This window comes from Oryzias latipes, chromosome 21 (assembly GCF_053564925.1).
Source record: "Oryzias latipes strain Hd-rR chromosome 21, Olatipes_Hd-rR_3.1".
In the NCBI taxonomy this organism is placed as follows: Eukaryota; Metazoa; Chordata; class Actinopteri; order Beloniformes; family Adrianichthyidae; genus Oryzias; species Oryzias latipes.
This window is the reverse complement of record NC_136257.1, coordinates 34655167-34674701: the sequence shown is the minus strand read 5'-3', so window position 1 is coordinate 34674701 and position 19535 is coordinate 34655167. Positions and strand designations below refer to the sequence as shown.

The 19535-nt window shown below is 52.3% G+C and overlaps 1 protein-coding gene across 2 annotated transcripts; it reads right to left on the bottom strand.

Annotated features, from left to right (window-relative positions):
- Positions 1 to 2516: 2516 nt before the first annotated feature.
- efnb2a (ephrin-B2a) lies at positions 2517 to 19521 on the bottom strand. Of its 2 annotated transcripts, none has more exons than XM_078940157.1 (6): positions 19384 to 19521; positions 18860 to 19289; positions 12083 to 12366; positions 7015 to 7107; positions 5638 to 5742; positions 2517 to 5491 (listed from the first exon to the last, which is right to left on the bottom strand). In XM_078940157.1, exons 2-6 carry the CDS (start codon positions 18973 to 18975, stop codon positions 5085 to 5087), a joined length of 1005 nt encoding a protein of 334 aa, XP_078796283.1. In that variant the 5' UTR covers positions 18976 to 19289; positions 19384 to 19521; the 3' UTR covers positions 2517 to 5084. The 2 variants fall into 2 exon arrangements, with proteins under 2 accessions (XP_078796283.1, XP_078796284.1); XM_078940158.1 differs by having other exon boundaries at positions 2517 to 5488.
- Positions 19522 to 19535: the final 14 nt, after the last annotated feature.

The following is a 19535-nucleotide window of genomic DNA, read 5'->3' as shown; positions in this document are numbered from 1 at the left end:
GTTTGAATCCAGCAGCTTCCTGAAGTGAAGAAGCTTCAATCAGACTTGAGAGTCTGAAAACCCTAAACTCTTCATCCTCCGCTAAACCACAAATCCATTAAACACCCGCGACGCTCCAACACTTCTCAGCAGCTCTGAAAGCCCAGGAGATAAAACGGAAACATTAAACAGGGAAGCGCCCCTCCTCCTCCTCCTCCTCTTCATCAGAGATGGTGGACCTCCATCAGGGAGGCTCACGGTTTGTTTCCTCTGCTGGACAGGAGCTGGACACATTTTCATCAGGAATCCTCAGCCTTTCTATTGTAGACGAAGAAGACTGTGCTGGACAGGGATGAAGGTCACGCTGAGAAGCTGTCATTTGTGTCAGTTTTGATGCTTTTGGACATAAAGCTTTTTTCTATGGTTTGGTGTGGAGGAAGATCTCCTCCCACAGGAGGTCCTCTCCATGACTCAGTTCCCATCTCTGACTTCAAAGGAGAAAACAAAGACTTTTATTTGCTTTTCTCTCCATAATGTCAGAAGGTTCTTCCTGTTTCCAAATGTAGTTTGGACTCCTCTGGTCTGGTTTTGCACTCATAGTTTGCTGCTGGAAAATGTTCCCGCCTGCAGGAGGTCCAGAGGCGCCGATGTGTCCTTTAGGTGACCGCTTTAACGTGGGACGGTGTCCCTGTCCAGACCAGACAACATTTGGATCTCCATAAAACGTAAATCAGGGAAGATTGGGATCAAATTCATCCCCAAACCTCCAAAACATTAAAAGGTTGATGCTCCGATGTCTTCAAACCGGTCTAAAAGAGGAGATGGAAGAGTGTGGTAACCATGGCAACCACTCTCCCGTCCAACTGTTCAGAAACATGCAGCTCATTCAGCGGATCAAACTTCTGAGCTCACGCTGTGCCTGAGTCCTAAAACACATTTGAATTTTAGAAGTTTGACTTCTTCTGCCTCTGCTCCCCTTCACCAAGTCATGATGTGAGGAGTGGCGGGGGATGGACGCGCCACGTCACATGACCATTTCACAGATCATGTGACGGAAAGTCCTAAAAGGAGGGATAAGAACGGAGATGCAACATTTGGGCAGACATGATCCCAAATGTCCAGAAAGTGATAAAAACCTTTGATGTTTCTTTAATTCATGAAGGAAACGTAAAAACACGAACCAGAAATGTTTTAAGAGTCAGAGAAAAACTGCAGGGAGAACTTCCAGGCTGAATCCTGTCATCAGTTCATTCCTCTGCTGTTTTTGCGTCTTTAGGATGAAACCAGACTAAAGCCGTTGTCATGATGCGTTTACGGTCCCGCCGGAACGTCGGCTCATCCACTGCACGGAAGCTTTGGTGGTCTTTTCCTGACCTGCAGACTCTCACCTGGACGCAGTTCTCACCTGGAGGTGAGAGAGCGCCGACGCCAAGAGTCTGACGTCCCAATGCGTCTGGCTGGACGATCTGGCCTGCAGCTTGCAGACTCTTTGGCTGAGCAGAGAGCTGCCCCGTCTTGATGGGACGCGTGAGCTGATGGGGGCCGGCCCGCTCTGGTGGAGGGGACGGCCGCCTGCTGTGCTTGTGTCTCTGCCTGCTCTGTTTTGGCAGGTCGTCCTCCTGACTCACTGGCAGCATCGCCGCTTCTGCAGGCCGGCCGAAAGCAGACTGACTCACCAGCTTAGCAATCGTTTGGCTCAAAGCTCTTCTGTTCCACGCCATGGCGGGGAGAGGAAACGTGATCCCGCCCACAGCGGACACGCCTTCAGTGTCTGTACATCAGGAAGGAACGTTTTTCAGAAAATGATTTTGACTTTAACTCAGCTGGATGAAGCTAAAGCACAGACATGGACCTTCTCCTTTGGGAAAAAGGACGTTTTCCTCCCAGAAAGACGACGTAAATGGAGTTAAAACAGAAAAGGCTGCAGGCGACTAGGAGGCAGGAGGGCAGGAGGCAGGAGGGCAGGAGGGCAGGAGGCAGGAGGGCAGGAGGGCAGGTCCAAACCAGAGTCCAGCTTCACAGCAGGACAGTGTGAGGCCAACACCTCAGCCGCCCACATCTCCTTCAAGCATGGAGCATGGACGATCTACATCTGGTGATCTATGGCAGATGGAGGATCTATGATGATGGAGGATCTACATCTGGTGATCTATGGCAGATGGAGGATCTATGATGATGGACGATCTACATCTGGTGATCTATGGCAGATGGAGGATCTATGATGATGGAGGATCTACATCTGGTGATCTATGGCAGATGGAGGATCTATGATGATGGAGGATCTACAACTGGTGATCTATGGCAGATGGAGGATCTATGATGATGGAGGATCTACAGTTCATTGGAGAGTGTTTGTGTTCTTGTGTTCCTCTTTCCTGTCACTGCTATCCTAAGTGGTGGACATGAAATAACAGTAGACCTGCAGAGCCAAACGCTCCTCTTTGATGACATCCTCACTGTCCTGAAACGCCCTGAACGTCTGCGTGACCCCCCCACATGCCGTCTAAAGGAAACACCAAGCAGGGACAGCGGGCGGGTCCATAGGAAAAAGACTTTATTGAAAAACATTTTCAGTTTGTAACAGACTGGTGGAATGTGTGACGTTCATCCTCACGTCTCATCTTTTTTTCATCTTAAAATCATTTTCACAGCCTGGCCGTCTCATACCGCAGGAGTGGGGGCAGGGGGGGGCTCCAGCTGATGAGCAACCGTGACATGACGAAAAAAACTCGGGTGACGACAAACGATGCAAGTATAATACTGTTACTTCCAAACTGGACTGAAATGAAACATTAACGCCAAAGAAAAACTAATTTAATAAATATTTATGGTACACACTTATGGCACAAATATGCAGCAGTCGGTTTGGCAACTTTTCTCTCATTTTTGAAACCAAATTACCATGGAAACAGTGCAAAACGGGAGCAAAGGGGGGGGTGGGCTTTCCATTGAGCGCTAGCTAAAATACATAGCAAAAAATTCAATTTTTTTATACAAAACATCTTACTTTAAGAGTTTATAAAAATGTTTTATTGGGTTCTGGTCAATATTTACATAAGCTATTGTCCAAAAAAGGTTTTCCTCTGTGTGACTGAAGTGTGTTCCACTTTTCTGAGTTTTCTTCTTCTCTTTCCTACAAAGGTGAGTAAGGCTATCCAAACATCCCAGGATCCAGATACGTTACAAACACTGATGTATGTACAGGTTCTTACCTACCCAAGAGCGGTGCAAAGTACTGAGTCAGGTGACCAAGGGCTGACCAAACGAGCAAGGCATTTACAGAAGCCTGAGGTGCTTCCAGAAGCCCCGCCCCCTCTGGCGCCGCCGCAGTGGCGCAGAGGTGGAGGCTCCGTGAAGGGCCCCAGATTCAAAGAAACTAAGTAGATTGTCATAATCTGCCGCAGACTGTGTGCGTCGGCTCTGTTTGAGGGTTCAGCTTCACAGTTTACCTTTGCTCTGCGGCACGCGGGCAGAACACACACAGGTCCAGATTCTAACGAACGATGCAGGAAAGAAACAGCAGACTGGGGTGAGTTTGTGGTTCCTCTTTCAGTGGTTAAGAACACTTTCTGTTGGTGTTTTTTCTCTCAGGATTGACTAAAAAAATAAATTAGAATTGCATATTTGCAGATTTTGTGGCCTCTCAGAGGCACAAACCTCAGACCCTACAAGGCTTGGCTTTTCAGTGAATCTGATCGATCGATGGGCTGATGGGTGGGGGGGGCCACGGGGTCACGAGTGGGATGTACGGCAGCATCACACACACACACACACACTCACAGTCATGCATGAGGATGGGGGTGAGATTCTTCCTTTGGGAGGTGTGAGCTGTTCGGGGTCACGTAAGCTGCACACTGAGCCGGGTCGCCCCCCCAGGACCGGGGGAGGACTCTCCGGGCTACACCGGGCTCAGCGGCTCCAGACGGAACCCAGAACCCAAACCCTGGATTGCATAATGTGCACGTATAGAGTTATATATTAACATCACTTCTTCCTCTCCATCCCGCCCGACCACACCTGTGCTCTACGTGTCTATCATAAATAAATCTGCGTAGTTTCTCATCTTTTCCTCTTTTAAATGTACATCTATGTAGAAAATGGAAACCAAAGACTCCAGAGGAGATGTGTGAAGAGGTGAAGGGGTGAATCTAAATGTCCCTGTGCTTCAAAAACACAAACACGAGAACAGGAGAGCACCGGTCGCGCTGATTCGGGCCCCTAGGGGGCCCCTAATCATTGGACCCCGTGGGGTAAACATTACAGTACCTAGAGCTGCTTCAGCCTGCTAACCTCAGCGAGATCTCGGGCCTCTTCTTCCCCTGATGCATAAAGACAGTAGTAAGGCCAGCTGGGTTCTTGGTGCCCCTATTGCCCCGGTCCAAGAGGCGAGCCCTGCTACTCAGACGGGACGCCGCTGCCGGCCCATCTCTAGACACCGCCCCCTCCGTGGACCGCCGGACAAGGAGGGGGGGTGGAAAGTGCTGCACTGTGGAGGATCCTCCACTCTCCAGAAGCGGTAAGGGGGGGGGTCATGTTTGAGTGACAGGTTCACTACAAGAAAAACCAAAAACTGAAACCAGAACCTGAAGCGCAGACCGGATCAGAGATGAGGTGAAGAAAGGGCAAACGCCCCAATGTCCACGTGTCGAGGAAAGTGGTGACAGTCAGCCTCCTGGGGGGCTGGGGGGTGAGCAGCAAGGTGAGCTCTGTGAGTCCCTCAGGTGAGGATCGGGGGGGGACACAGCCTCCCCTTCCTGGCAGGCGGCATTTTGTCTGTTTGGTCCACTCCCCCCTCCCTCTGAGGGTTTCCACCTCTCCTCCCTCCCCAACAGGAAGGAGCTCACCGCATCCTTCATGGCAGAACGCCGGCCGCAGCGCTCAAAACCAAACCAGGAACTCCAGAGAGCGGCGGCGGTGGCGGCGGCGGCCTTCTCGCTGTGCTCCCGGCAGCAGAGGGAAAGAAAAGAGGAACAAAACATCCAGGGACAGGAAGGGGGGCCACCAGAGCAGGACACAGAAACTAGCCTGTTTGTGGGCGTGGCCACCCAAACAGAACCTCCGCTCTGGCGTGGACTGCTCCGCCTTCTGCGGGGAGGAGCTCCGCCTCAGACCTTGTAGTAGATGTTGGCCGGACTCTGAGGCGGCATCTCCTGGACGATGTAGACGGGGTGTCCGTAGTCGCCGCTGACCTTCTCGTAATGCGGGCAGAAGACGCTGTCAGCAGTCCTGAGCGGGATGATGATGTCACTGGGCTCTGAGCCGTTGTTGTTGCCGCCCCCTCCGCTTCGCTTGGGCGTGGCCAAGGTGCTTAGGGAGAGCGTGGCGGCGTGCTGTGGCGAGTGCTTGCGATGCCGCCTTCGATATTTCAGCAGCAGCAGGACCAGCATGATGATGATGATGATGAAGATGACGCTGCCCGAGGCGATGCCCACAAAGATGGCCACCTCAGAGCCGATGGCGCTGGACTTCCCGTTCTCCGGAGGGCCCGGTTCGCCTCGCGGGGAAGGATCTGCTGGAGAAGAGAAACAGGAAGTTAACCTGATCGACGGTTTTAGAGGGTGTGGGGGGCGGGGCGTCCTTCTGTCAACAAAGAAATAAATAAAGTTCTGTGCAAAATCTTTGAACAAAATCTTTGATTTTTTGACCCCCCCCCCTTACCGGTTTCCTTCAGAACATTGTTAGTTGTGCCCTTTCCGTCCGTGGACTTGGGGGGGTACGGCACTCTGGTGGGGTTGTCTTTGGGTGAAACGGGGTCAGAGGGACCTGAAAAACACACAGAGGGGTGAACGGGGAGGATCTGTGCCCCTCTTCCCAGGTGTATCAGAGTAGGGGCTTGTTCGGGATTTGAACCCACGACCGTTTGCACTCTAGAGTTAAGAATCAAACTCCTAGAACAGGGAGCTGCAACCAGACCACAACGTGTGCTTAACGCTACATTCATGGCTAAAAGCGGCGTGCAGTAGCGCCCCCTACCGGAGGCCGGATGTAGAAAAAATGTTGTCTCCACGACAACGGCCCCTGTGCAGCCGTGTTGGAGGCGGAGCATAATTGTGATGTCACATTTCCTTCCTCTTCTGTTCGACTGAGCTCCAGGTCGTGTCCGAATCCCCCCCACCCACCCACTACTAAAAAACTATATAAAATTAACAACATCTAAAACTATGTCAAGACTTTCAGACTCCATGATCACTACTTTTTCTGTTTAAATGGTGAATATGATGTCATCGATATCTCAAGGTTAAAATCTAATAAATATGAGCGTTTTGTGACGATTATTTTAGAGTCCACTATGCTCTAAAGATAAAAACATGGAGGATTTATTTAAAAAATACATTTAAACAAAAAAAATGTGGCAAACATTGTTCCGATGCAATGCATTGTGGTCTATGTTCTTAGATCTGGTGAGCATTGATGCTCACTGGTTTTTCACAGAGACTTCTGGGAAATTTCTAGGGCTCTGGATTTTGGGATTGTAGATTCAGACAAACTAGAACATGGAGAACGCGCTGTAGAGTGAGCAGGGGAGGAATTCAGACACAACTTCAGTTTCTGACGATGTCTGAGAAAACTGGAATGCATCTAAATGACAGCAGAGTCACCCTTTTCATATGTGCACGTGTGTGCATGTATGTGCATGTGTGTGCATGTATATGCATGTGCGCATGTGTGCACGTGTGTGCATGTATATGCACGTGTGTGCATGTATATGCATGTGCGCATGTGTGCACGTGTGTGCATGTATATGCATGTGTGCATGTATATGCATGTGCGCATGCGTGTGCATGTATATGCATGTGTGCATGTATATGCATGTGCGCATGTGTGCATGTGTGTGCATGTATATGCACGTGTGTGCATGTATATGCATGTGTTCATGTATATGCATGTGTGCATGTATATGCATGTGCGCATGTGTGCACGTGTGTGCATGTATATGCATGTGTGCACCCTCCCCAAGCCCCAGGTGACACAGAGATGATGGCGCTGGCCTTATTTGTGCAGACAAACATGTCGGCGAGGCTCCAAAATACTCACTCTGTCCCACTTTCATGATTATCTTCATGGACTTGGTCTTGCACACGCCCCCCTCCTGGTTGTCGATGCCCTCAATGGTGCCGTTGGACGTAGCTGCAGCAGAAAACACCATTAGGGGGGTCAGACAACCTTATGGAATAAAGCTCATCCTCTATCTCAGAGAAACAGACACTTCCCAAAGACAACAGTACCTCTGAGGAAGGATATGACCCCCCCACCCCCCACCCCGAGGAACATTTTCCATCTGAATAACCTTTAAAAATGTATTGACTTAAAGGTGCTAGTCGGTGTTCTGACGGTGAAAATGTCAGAACGTTTAAATCTGGAGGAGATCAGAGATCTGGAGGAGAACGTTCTCAGAAACGTTCCGCCTTTGAGATCTTCTGCACGATGTTCTCCCTCCGTCCTCAGTGGTTCCTCGGCTGTCGCTCGGCTGTCGCTCGGCTGTTTCTCGGCTGTTTTTCGGTTGTTCCTCAGCTGTTTCTCAGCTGTTCCTCAGCGGTTCCTCGGCTGTTCCTCAGCGGTTCCTCGGCTGTTCCTCAGCGGTTCCTCGGCTGTTCCTCAGCGGTTCCTCGGCTGTTCCTCAGCGGTTCCTCGGCTGTTCCTCAGCTGTTTCTCTGCTGTTTCTCAGCGGTTCCTCAGCTGTTCCTCAGCGGTTCCTCGGCTGTTCCTCAGCGGTTCCTAGGCTGTTCCTCAGCGGTTCCTCGGCTGTTCCTCAGCTGTTTCTCTGCTGTTTCTCAGCGGTTCCTCAGCTGTTCCTCAGCGGTTCCTCGGCTGTTCCTCGGCGCTTCCTCGGCGCTTCCTCGGCTGTTCTTCGGCGGTTTCTCGGCTGTTGCTCGGCTGTCTCTCAGCTGTTCCTCAGCGGTTCCTCAGCTGTTTTTCAGCTGTTCCTCAGCGGTTCCTCAGCTGTTGCTCGGTGGTTCCTCGGTGGTTCCTCGGCGGTTCCTCGGTGGTTCCTCGGTGGTTCCTCGGCTGTTCCTCAGCTGTTCCTCAGCTGTTCCTCGGTGGTTCCTCAGCGGTTCCTCAGCTGTTTCTCAGCTGTTCCTCAGCTGTTTCAGACGGTCTGAGAGCCTTCCTCTCCTTTCAGAAACGGTGTTTATGATGATTGGTGGAACAGAAGAAGCTTTAAATAGAAAAGCTCCTGTCTGATCAGCAGATCTTCAGCTCCTTCACGGTTTCATTCATTCTCTGACCTGATCTGTAGGAATGTTTGAATCACCTTCAGAATTTCATCCTTTATGCTTTTATTTCTGCTGGGTTTTTTTTTTCATTGTTTTATTTGGTGGATTTCTGTGTCCGTCCAGCTCGTCTCCAGACATTTCTGCAGGTAAAGTCAGGTGTCACATCATTTTCTTTCTTCTCTATTTCCTCAGCTTCATCTGATCATGTGACTTTCATTCATGTGGGGCCTGTGTGTGGTGGGGGCGTCTTTGCTGTCATCTCTGCTGCCTCTGGAGGTCATGTGACAGAAGTGCATGTGACTTGGGGGGAGGGGCACTTGTGGTCTATCAGGTCAGTAACACAGAAGCTAACGAGCTGCCAGAGCTTAGCAGCTTGGCTGCCCTCCAGCGCCGCCCCCCTCCCCACCAGCCTTCATCCAGTTTGCTCCACTTTGCACCCCCCCCCCCACACCCGCCAAACAACCCCTTCCACTCTTACACCCCAGTCCTCAAACAGCCACCAATCATTTTGATCTGAATCCTCCTTGGTGATGGCAGGGGACACAAAGTGCATGTTAACAGACACACACACACACACACACACACACCCCCGCAGCTCACACCGTGGCTCCGCTCTGTGTGCCCCCCGTTCTCCGGCTAACCCGCGGAGCCCGAAAAGCACATTAGAGCAAAGCAGCTTAAAAGCTTGTGCTCCTGTTTTGTGCAGCGTTCCATGAACCTGTTGGTCCACTGACTCCTGGGGGGGTGGGTGGGGGTTGTGGGGGGGTCTCCCATAAAAACAGTAAACGCAGCGTTCAGGGACATTTGTGCTCCGCAGGAAACTCCGAACTCCCTTTCCCGTGAAAGGGAACTCTGTGCCCCCCACCCCCCCAGCCACACTGGGGTTTAAACAGAATACAACTGGCCGTATTCTGTTTAAGATGGACCGGCCGACAGAAGGGATGATGGAGTTAACCAGCTAATCTGGCTGAGGGAGGGGGGAGCCCCGTTTCTGTGGGGAGGGGGAGTTAGTTTACGGCTACAGAACGCCACTTTAACGATGACTACCACAGACCCCCCCCCAATACACGTCCACAAACAGCATCACAAGAACTTCAGATGAGGTCCTGCAGAACCCAGAACCCGTCTGGAGAAACAGATCCGACTCCCTTCATCCTCTTTACCCAAAATGCTGTGCGACAACTGAACATGTTCACTAAAGTTCAGAGCATTAGGGTGGAGCCTGAAAGTGAAGCATTAGGGGTGGAGCAAGAAGATGAAACATTAGGGGTGGAGCCTGAAAGTGAAGCATTAGGGGTGGAGCCAGAAGATGAAACATTAGGGGTGGAGCCTGAAAGTGAAGCATTAGGGGTGGAGCCAGAAGATGAAACATTAGGGGTGGAGCCTGAAAGTGAAGCATTAGGGGTGGAGCCAGAAGGTGAAGCATTCGGATGAAGCCAGAAGGTGAAGCATTAGGGTGGAGCCAGAAGGTGAAGCATTAGCGGTGGAGCCTGAAAGTGAAGCATTAGGGGTGGAGCCAGAAGATGAAAGATTAGGGGTGGAGCCTGAAAGTGAAGCATTAGGGGTGGAGCCAGAAGGTGAAGCATTCGGATGAAGCCAGAAGGTGAAGCATTAGGGTGGAGCCAGAAGGTGAAGCATTAGGGTGGAGCCAGAATGTGAAGCATTAGCGGTGGAGCCTGAAAGTGAAGAATTAGGGTGGAGCCTGAAGGTGAAGCATTAGGGTGGAGCCTGAAGGTGAAGCATTAGCGGTGGAGCCTGAAAGTGAAGAATTAGGGTGGAGCCTGAAGGTGAAGCATTAGGGTGGAGCCTGAAGGTGAAGCATTAGGGGGGGAGCCTGAAGGTGAAGCATTCGGATGGAGCCAGAAGGTGAAACATTAGGGTGGAGCCAGAAGGTGAAGCATTAGGGTGGAGCCAGAAGGTGAAGCATTAGGGTGGAGCCAGAAGGTGAAGCATTAGGGGTGGAGCCTGAAAGTGAAGCATTAAGGGTGGAGCCTGAAGGTGAAGCATTAGGGTGGAGCCAGAAGATGAAGCATTAGGGGTGGAGCCAGAAGATGGAACATTAGGGGTGGAGCCTGAAAGTGAAGCATTAGGGGTGGAGCCAGAAGGTGAAGCATTAGGGTGGAGCCAGAAGATGAAACATTAGGGGTGGAGCCTGAAAGTGAAGCATTAGGGGTGGAGCCAGAAGGTGAAGCATTCGGATGAAGCCAGAAGGTGAAGCATTAGGGGTGGAGCCTGAAAGTGAAGAATTAGGGTGGAGCCAGAAGGTGAAACATTAGGGTGGAGCCAGAAGGTGAAGCATTAGGGTGGAGCCAGAAGGTGAAGCATTAGGGTGGAGCCAGAAGGTGAAACATTAGGGTGGAGCCAGAAGATGAAACATTAGGGTGGAGCCAGAAGGTGAAGCATTAGGGTGGAGCCAGAAGGTGAAGCATTAGGGGTGGAGCCAGAAGATGGAACATTAGGGGTGGAGCCTGAAAGTGAAGCATTAGGGGTGGAGCCAGAAGGTGAAGCATTAGGGTGGAGCCAGAAGATGAAACATTAGGGGTGGAGCCTGAAAGTGAAGCATTAGGGGTGGAGCCAGAAGGTGAAGCATTCGGATGAAGCCAGAAGGTGAAGCATTAGGGGTGGAGCCTGAAAGTGAAGAATTAGGGTGGAGCCAGAAGGTGAAACATTAGGGTGGAGCCAGAAGGTGAAGCATTAGGGTGGAGCCAGAAGGTGAAGCATTAGGGTGGAGCCAGAAGGTGAAACATTAGGGTGGAGCCAGAAGATGAAACATTAGGGTGGAGCCAGAAGGTGAAGCATTAGGGTGGAGCCAGAAGGTGAAGCATTAGGGTGGAGCCAGAAGATGAAACATTAGGGGTGGAGCCTGAAAGTGAAGCATCAGCGGTGGAGCCTGAAGGTGAAACATTAGGGTGGAGCCAGAAGGTGGAGGCAGATGGAGAAGCCTTAGGGTGGAGCCCCCCCCCCCCAGAATCCCATAAACGCTTTAGAGATGCCGTCCGCAGAGGAAGCACAGATCCACTGAAGATCAACAGTTGAGGGGGTCGGCCACCTCCAAACCCCCGGTGAGGGCCGAACTGAAGAACCGTTTCCTGCAGGGTTTCCCCACAGCCTTCCACCAGCCCCCCTTTCCTGTGATGTGTCCTCTCCTTCTATTCTGGGCCTCCTCTGGCTCAGTTACGGCCCTGCTGTGCTCTGCAGGTCAGAGGTCACGACCCGGCTCTAATCTGGGTTACAGCAGGGGCAGGACCGGGCAGGTGTACCCAGAAAATACAGATTTGAGTTCTGATTGGAGGAAGTCTGCCTCAGACCCGACTCAGCATATACCCCCCCCCCCCCCCCCCCCCCCCCCCATATCTGTTTTTTTGGCCCCAAAGACGTCATGAGGTTCCAGCTGGATGATGACTCCTTTGTCACCAGAAAGTCTGGACGGTCCCAAGACCTGGACTACGTCTGGCCCACATGAGCGCCAGACTCTGGACCAAACCTAGTCCAGCCCAGACGTCTGCGGCCCCTGCGCCCCGCCGCTCGCTGGTCCGTCTGCAGCCGGGATCCTGCGTCAGAACCACAGAGGAGCCTTTGGAGGAGCAGCTTTCCTGCCCCCCTCCCTACCCTGTTCACTCAGAAATATGGCCTTCCGCACTGTGACAGCTTACAGATGGCGGTGGCGGGGCCTCGCAGATGGTCCTATCTGATGCACACACCCCCATTGGCGCCACGCAGATGGTTCAGTCCACCTCCCAAGTTTCAAACCGGGGGGCCGTCTCAAAAACCCGTCCCAGCTTCCTCTCAGGATGGCACCAGTTCAAGAGAGCCCCCCCCCCCAAAAAAAACATTCCGACTCCTCACAACTGAGGAAGAGGAGGAAGAGGAGGCGTGGCCGTACTCACAGATGATGTAGTAGTCCTTCCCCTTGAAGAACTCCAGGCCCCACAGGTTGGGGCTGAACTCCTGAAACTTCAGCGTGAACTTCACGTCCTGATCCGGCTTCACGCAGTTCAGCAGCGGCGTGTCCGCCTTGGTGATGGTGCAGCTCTCCAGCTGCTCCCGCGGCACCATGTACACCTTGTAGAACTCCACGCCGTCACTCACCCCGCCATCCACCCGCGGGCACACGATGTCCAGCTTGTCCCCGATCTGGGGGTACAGCACCACGCCTTGGCCCGGCACAAACCTGCAGGGAGAGGAAGACAGGTGAGCCTCAGGAGAACAGGTGAGCCTCAGGAGGACAGGTGAGCCTCAGGAGGACAGGTGAGCCTCCGGAGAACAGGTGAGCCTCCGGAGAACAGGTGAGCCTCAGGAGGACAGGTGAGCCTCAGGGGGACAGGTGAGCCTCAGGAGAACAGGTGAGCCTCAGGAGAACAGGTGAGCCTCCGGAGGACAGGTGAGCCTCAGGAGGACAGGTGAGCCTCAGGAGGACAGGTGAGCCTCAGGAGAACAGGTGAGCCTCCGGAGAACAGGTGAGCCTCAGGAGGACAGGTGAGCCTCAGGAGGACAGGTGAGCCTCAGGAGAACAGGTGAGCCTCAGGAGAACAGGTGAGCCTCCGGAGAACAGGTGAGCCTCAGGAGGACAGGTGAGCCTCAGGAGGACAGGTGAGCCTCAGGAGGACAGGTGAGCCTCAGGAGAACAGGTCAGCCTCCGGAGAACAGGTGAGCCTCAGGAGGACAGGTGAGCCTCAGGAGAACAGGTGAGCCTCAGGAGGTCACGCGATCTCTGAGCCGCTCCAAACCACAAAAACCCAGAGAAGCCGGCTCCATTGTTGATGCGTAATTACCCGCCGCAAAGATCAATTTTAGATGATGAGCAGAGTGAGAGCGAGCCGCCACGTCTGAAGATAACCCCCCATCTCCACTGAGGAGAAGGAGCAATGGTCGAGTGTGGAGGAAGAGGAGGAGGAGGAAGAGGAGGAGGAGGAAGAGGAGGAGGAGGCGGCAACGCTTTGCAGGGTGGAGGGGAAGGAGCCACAGCTCACGCATACCAAACAGACGGGGGTCTCTACCACACCCCCCTCAGTGCTCCTTCTGCTCCATGGCTGCATTTCCACCTCCAAAACTCTGACGACCCCCCCCAGGCCCCTCCCACACACATTTTTACAGGATTCTCTGAAGATTGCCGTTTCCTGCGGCGGGTAAATAAATCCATCCTTATGAAGACTGAAGTCTTCCTGGATTTTCTCATCAGGACTATCTGAAGGTGAAGTGGTGGGGGGGGGGGGGTCATTCTGTGAGGACAGACTGAACTGAAGAAGACTATGGAGGAGCTGCTTCCTCCTGCAGAACTGGGATCCTAGAAGAAGAACCTTCATCTGTTCTGAGTCTAGAACGTTCCGACAGACGATGCTTCAGAGAGAGACACGGGGGGCGAGCTGGGGGGCCTGAAGGACCCGCTGCGGGACACTTTAGCGTCTGGATGCAGAGCGGCTGCTCGCCTCTCCGACAGCATCATCATCTGCTTCCAGCACGTGAACACACACGCGCACACGCGTGCACGTTGCCACATCTAAGTAGGCCGAGTAAGTTATTTTATCTCAACACCCCCCCAGGGAAACACTCAGCAGAGGTACACGGCGTCCGCAGTCACAGCGAGAGAAAGGGCAAAAGACGAGTTCTGATGATTCAAGGACCCATCTGGCATTGGTGGGATCACGGGTGTGTGTGTCTGTGCACGTGTGTGTGCACGTGTGTGTCTGCGTGTGCACGTGTGGCAGAAAAGCATGAAAGGCCTGAAGGACAACACTTCCTCTGGAGCTGGGAGCGTGCACGTTTCTGTGAGCTGCAGCATTCATTCATGAAGGAAGACCGGTGCGTGAGTGCACGTGCACTGTCAGACGTGCACTCTGTTAGACGTGCACTCTGTCAGACGTGCATGTTTGCAGAGCAGGTTAAGGTCGCTGCAGCAAACCAGACGGGCTGCAGCTCCAGAGAGTCCTTGGCATGCCGTGCACAGGGTGACGTGCACTAAGGATGTGCACGAGACAGCATGCACAGGAGGACGTGCACAGAAGGATGTGCACGTGAGGACGTGCACAGAATAGCTGGTGATGAAGGAGATTTAAGCCCTGCAGTCTTTCCTCACAGTCAGGTGGTTCTGATGGTCCAGGTCGGTTGGACGGAGATATTCCTCTCCTTCCGGGTTTTTCACAGCGACCCAGAACCATCAGCTACAGAACTACTTACACTAGAAACCCATCATTTATTCTGGAGGGCTGTTCGGGTCTGCTGGACCGTCAGCTGTTACATCCAAAGTCTGGAGCTGGAAGTTCTGCTCAGACTGAGACCCAAGAGCCTCATGTGTGCCATAGAGAAAGTCTAACAGAGTCAGAACCAGAACATTTCAACACTTAGATGAAGACCTGAAACCTGCCTGAAACGGAGGTTCTACGGTTCTCTGGTCGCTAAGCAACAGCGATCGCGGTTAAGGAGTTAAATAAAGTTGGATTTAAACGATCTGAGGAGAATCAATGAACGGTACCGATCCAGTTGAAGTGGACCGAAGCGTCTCAGAAAAAAAGCGTATGAAGAAAACAAGCAGATTCTGCATCGTAGACGCCCCCCTCCCCCCACCGACGGCCGCGGTTGTTCCTGGCAAATCAACCAAACACCTACATCGGCTCCAGGGAATCATGGGAACAAAGGGGGCGGGGCAACTATTGGGAGACGAGAATTCCTGTTCAGAGCATCAGCTTTACCGTTACTACGGGTGACAGAGGCCGAAGAAGCTCCCCCCCGCAGAAAGACGGGGCTACCAGGAACTCTACTGGGCCCCCCCACTGACAAGAAAGGACCACTGGAGGCAGGAGCCAGGTGAGCTTTAATTAGCTCCGCCCAATTACTGTTGTCAGAACATTGTAGTAAAAAAATGTGGGCGGAGCAAACCCTAGTCAATATGCACCCCCCCACTTTAAGTTTCATTTTTAAGAACTGAGATCAGAAATAATCGTCTTGAGCGATGTGTGTGTGCATAAATGTGTGTGCGTGTGCATAAATGTGTGTGTGCACAAATGTGTGTGTGCATAAATGTGTGTGCGTGTGCATAAATGTGTGTGTGCACAAATGTGTGTGCGTGTGCATAAATGTGGTTAAGTTAACGTGCAGATTGTTTCTGAGCTGAAGCTCCGCCTTCAACGCCAACTTTGAACAAGTTCCAGAAGAGAGCAGAGAGGAAGTGGATTCCCGGTGAACGAGTGCACCTGAACGCACCGCGGGCTGTTGACTGTCTGGTTTTGGCTTCAAACTTCCTTCTCAGCCGCTGTCCCCGCCTCCTTCCACGCAAAACCACTCCAACCAAATTCAACCAACCCCCACACTGATCCCAGTGATGAGGATCTACGTCAGATTTCCTCAAAGTTCTGCTCAGATGGAGGAGGATCACGGCGCTGCTGCTCCGAACCGACACCACAGCCCTAATACCCCACCCCCCACCCCCCAGACACTTCAGGACAGAACCTGCTGTTGTCCTGGGGGGGGGGGGGGGGGTGTTAACCCAACCCCCAACCTGAAATATCTGAATATCCTGTTGCGAGAACAGACTGACGTCTTATGAAATCCCAAAGGTACGGTGGCCCTGAAGGGCAAATTACATCAAAAATCACTGCTCCAGAAAACCATCTCAACCAAAATGTAGAAAAACTTTACATTTTAGAAATCAAAAGAAAAATCCAGAAAGCAGAAAAAAAAATCCAAAAAAAAAGAAAAAGAAATAAAAACATTTTAGAAAAAAAGTTATTTGTCAGAATTCCAAATGAAATGTTTAAAATGAAACACATAAGAGAGCAGTAAAGGTGGGAACTATGGGACGTCACTGATTGGACGACGACGTTTCTTCACCTTTTTAACAGGAAGTTATCTGTTACGAGGTCATCTCTTCCTCTGGCCGCTTTTGGCCACGCCCACTGGGTGTTCAGTGATCGGTCAACCAATCAGTTCAAACATCCTCCTCTTCAAACATCTTCATCCCATCAGTGACGTCCAGAAAACCAGCCTGGTTTCTGATCCTCTCTCTCTTTTCCACATTTCATTTGGATTTCTGCTAAATCTTTTGCTAAACGTTTTTTCCGTTTGTGTTTCTGAAATGTAAATATCATTTCTAAAGTGTAAAGTTGTTCTTTTATTAGTATTGGTTTAGCTTTTTATATTTCCATTGTTGTTGTGATCTTAATGTGTTTTTGTGTTGATGTGATTTGGACTTCAGGGCCACCGTACAGAACCGAGCAGAACCAGACCCGGCCTGGTGCTTCTGCATGTCTTAACCTAAGTTTAGGGGGGGGGGGGGGGGGGGGGGGTCTTCCTGTAATGTTAGGCTGCTCCCACCCCCCACCACCCACTTTCTCCACAGCAGACACTGTTCTGCATCGTGTTCTGGAAACAGGGTTCTACCCTGGAGACGGTGGGCTGCTGGTCCAAACCCGCCTGCTCCTTGGTTTTCATGCTCCTCCTTCTCCACAGCTTCCTGCTGCAGTCCACAGACGCACAACTGTGTGTGTTTATATGCACATCTGTGTGACTAAAAACGTTGGACCATCCTCGTCTCAGGGTAGCCTCCATCAACCCCCCCCCCCCTCCGGTTCGGAGCAGAACCCGGTCCGATCCGCCTTTTGGTTCCGTAAATGTCTGGAGCTGCTTTTGTCCTCCGTCCTGAGAACCGGACCGCTGACGGCGTTCCTGAGTTACCTCGTTCAGGTCCACAGAGGCAGAGGATCCGGTTCTGATGCCTCCAGAACTTTATTCTGGGTTTGGGTTTTTTTTGGGGGGGGGGGGGGGGGTAGAGTTTCTCCTCATTTTTTAGGATTTACAAAATAACTTTTTCCATCACAAAAACACATTAGGTTTGGAGGTGGGGGGGGGGGGGTCTCTCATAACTCATTCAGCCCACATCCACTAAGGACCCAGAGGTGCCCCCGCCGATGCCCGCTCACAAAGGCCCTTTGGGGCTTCAGGGTAAGCTGCTGCCTTTAAGGGCCCGTGTAAAGCACGGCGCTCCTTTGTTTCTGCTCCCAAATCCAAAATGGATTACCAGAGGAGGAGGTGAGTGCTGGGGGGCGGTGAGGGAGGGGGGCTGAGGTCATTTTCCCTTTTTTCCAAAGTTGGCCCATGACGGCAGAGCGCAAACAACGCGGAGGTTTCATCCACACCCCCGCAGATTGTGCAGGAATTAGACCGGCCCCGGCTCCAAGCGGGACCCTGCTTTACTTGGACGTCACAAACAGCCCCCCCCAGATACACACACACTCCAGCAGCCACAGGGCAGCACCGCAGTCCGAGAGGCTCTGCGGCCTTCACTCACTCTAACGGGGGGGGGGGTTACAACTCTCCCATAAACATAAATCATAATTAATCCAAGACACAGTCAGGAACGCACGAGCGCATTTTTACAGGTAAATAGAAGCAAATGTTCTCAGAAAGATTGGAATTAAAGTGAACCTGAAACATCCGCGAGGACAGTTTTATTTCTGTACGGGCGCGCGCGCGCCGCGCATTCTTCCTCTAACTGTTTTATTTTAGGCAGACTTTGGATCTTCTGAAGTTCACATGAATATTTCTGAAAAATTTTCAGAGTTTGATTAAACTCAAGTTTTTTCCTGACTTTCATGACGGAGCTTCAGTTGTTCAGAAAAAGTTCTGCAGAACTTCTCCTGAGCGGGAAAAAAGGATCCGTTCTAATTTATTTATGTAATTTTTTTACTTATTTAAATTATGTATTTAAATTACTAATTACTGGACTGTACTAATTACTAATTAATATACCATATGTGTGTGTGTTTTTATTTGTATTATTTTTGTATATTTATAAGCACACACACACACACACACACACACATAAATATAGTGCGTAACAAATAAATTCATTAAGTTTAATTTGCTTATAGTTGGAACTGTAAAGGTTGCATGTTTGAACCGGCGGGTTTTGTTTACTTTGGATCTATTTTACCCTCTGGTTCGGGTGGGTTCGGGTGGCCGCAGAAACTGCTCCGGACCGCCGGCCTGCAGCGGTTCGGACACCTGTTTCCATCCGGCGCAGAGAGCTCCGCGCTCAGGAGCCTCCCGGGCCGCAGGAGCGATGAGGAGGCGCTGCTCCTCCTCGGAGTGACGGGATGAAATGTTTTGGTTCCGTTTTTTAGCAGAAGAGTTCGGCGGCAGCCAGAAGAACTGCTGCAGTTCTGACGGCGGCTCCGCGCGCGGAGGAGAACCGCAGGTCAACAGAGACCGGGACCAGGCTGGGCCGCCGCGGTTCGGATCAACGTTCAGCAGATGGGGTCACAACGAGGCTCTCGGTTCTGACTCAGACCCGGTCCAAACGGACCAATTGCAGCTGATTAATCAAGTTATAATGAGAACAAAGAGCGCGCTCGAAGGTCAGCGGGACAACCAAGCCGGAACTCCCAGAACCGGGATGGGTGTTTGGAATCCCGAGCGGCCGGTCGGCCTCCGCTCCACGCCGCGGCTCTGCGTCTGACCGAAAATCCACAAACGGCGGGTCTGTGCGCGCGCGCGTGCGGCAGCTAGAATTTGTTTTTCTTCGTTTTTATTGAATTGCAGCAGATTTTCTGGATGACGGCGACGCACGCGCGTTTCCCTAAACAATACGGACTTTATGAGGAAGAATGACGCGCACGGCTGCGGGTCCTGCTCATCCGGTGCGCGGCGCGGCGCGGCTCGCGCTCACTCACCTGCCGTTGGTCGTGTTCCAGTAGATGGACTCCAGGATGAGCGCGCGGCACGGGTCCACTCTGAAGGCGACAAACAGAACTCCAAAATAATATCTCCACATCGAGTCCCTCCCCATGGTGACCCGGAGCCCGAGCCGAAGCCTGCGTCCTCAGGAAAAAACACGAGCAGAACCAGAACCGACAGGCTTAAATCCGGGTCCAGAGCGGGAGCATCAGCCTCTGCGCACGAGAGACCCGCTCCGAAAGGCTCGCGCGTCACTGTCCTCCGCGCTCAGCGCGCAAATACATCCTCAGACGCAAAAGTGGCGCAGCGACTGCGGAACATCCGTAAATCCTCACAGAGAAAACCCAAATCCAGACAGAGCGGAACCGGGAGGGCCGGTGCCGGAGCGGTCAGCCGGGGCAGGGGGGTGCGGCGGGGAGCGACCAACTGTGGGTGAAAGAGGCGAAAAAATGAGGAGGGGGGGTGAAGAGGAAGAGGAGATGATCAAATGTGAGAAGGAGACAAATGGAAGTTCTCATACTCGAGGTCCGACCAGCACGAACCACAGACACGCGCGCGCTCCGAGACCGGGATGGAGAGTGAGCGCCACGGCCGCAGAGCAGGAATATGTGCGGGGGGCGGGGCCTCGCACGCGCCTCCCTGCACTCTGCTGATTGGTCGCTGAGCTGGATG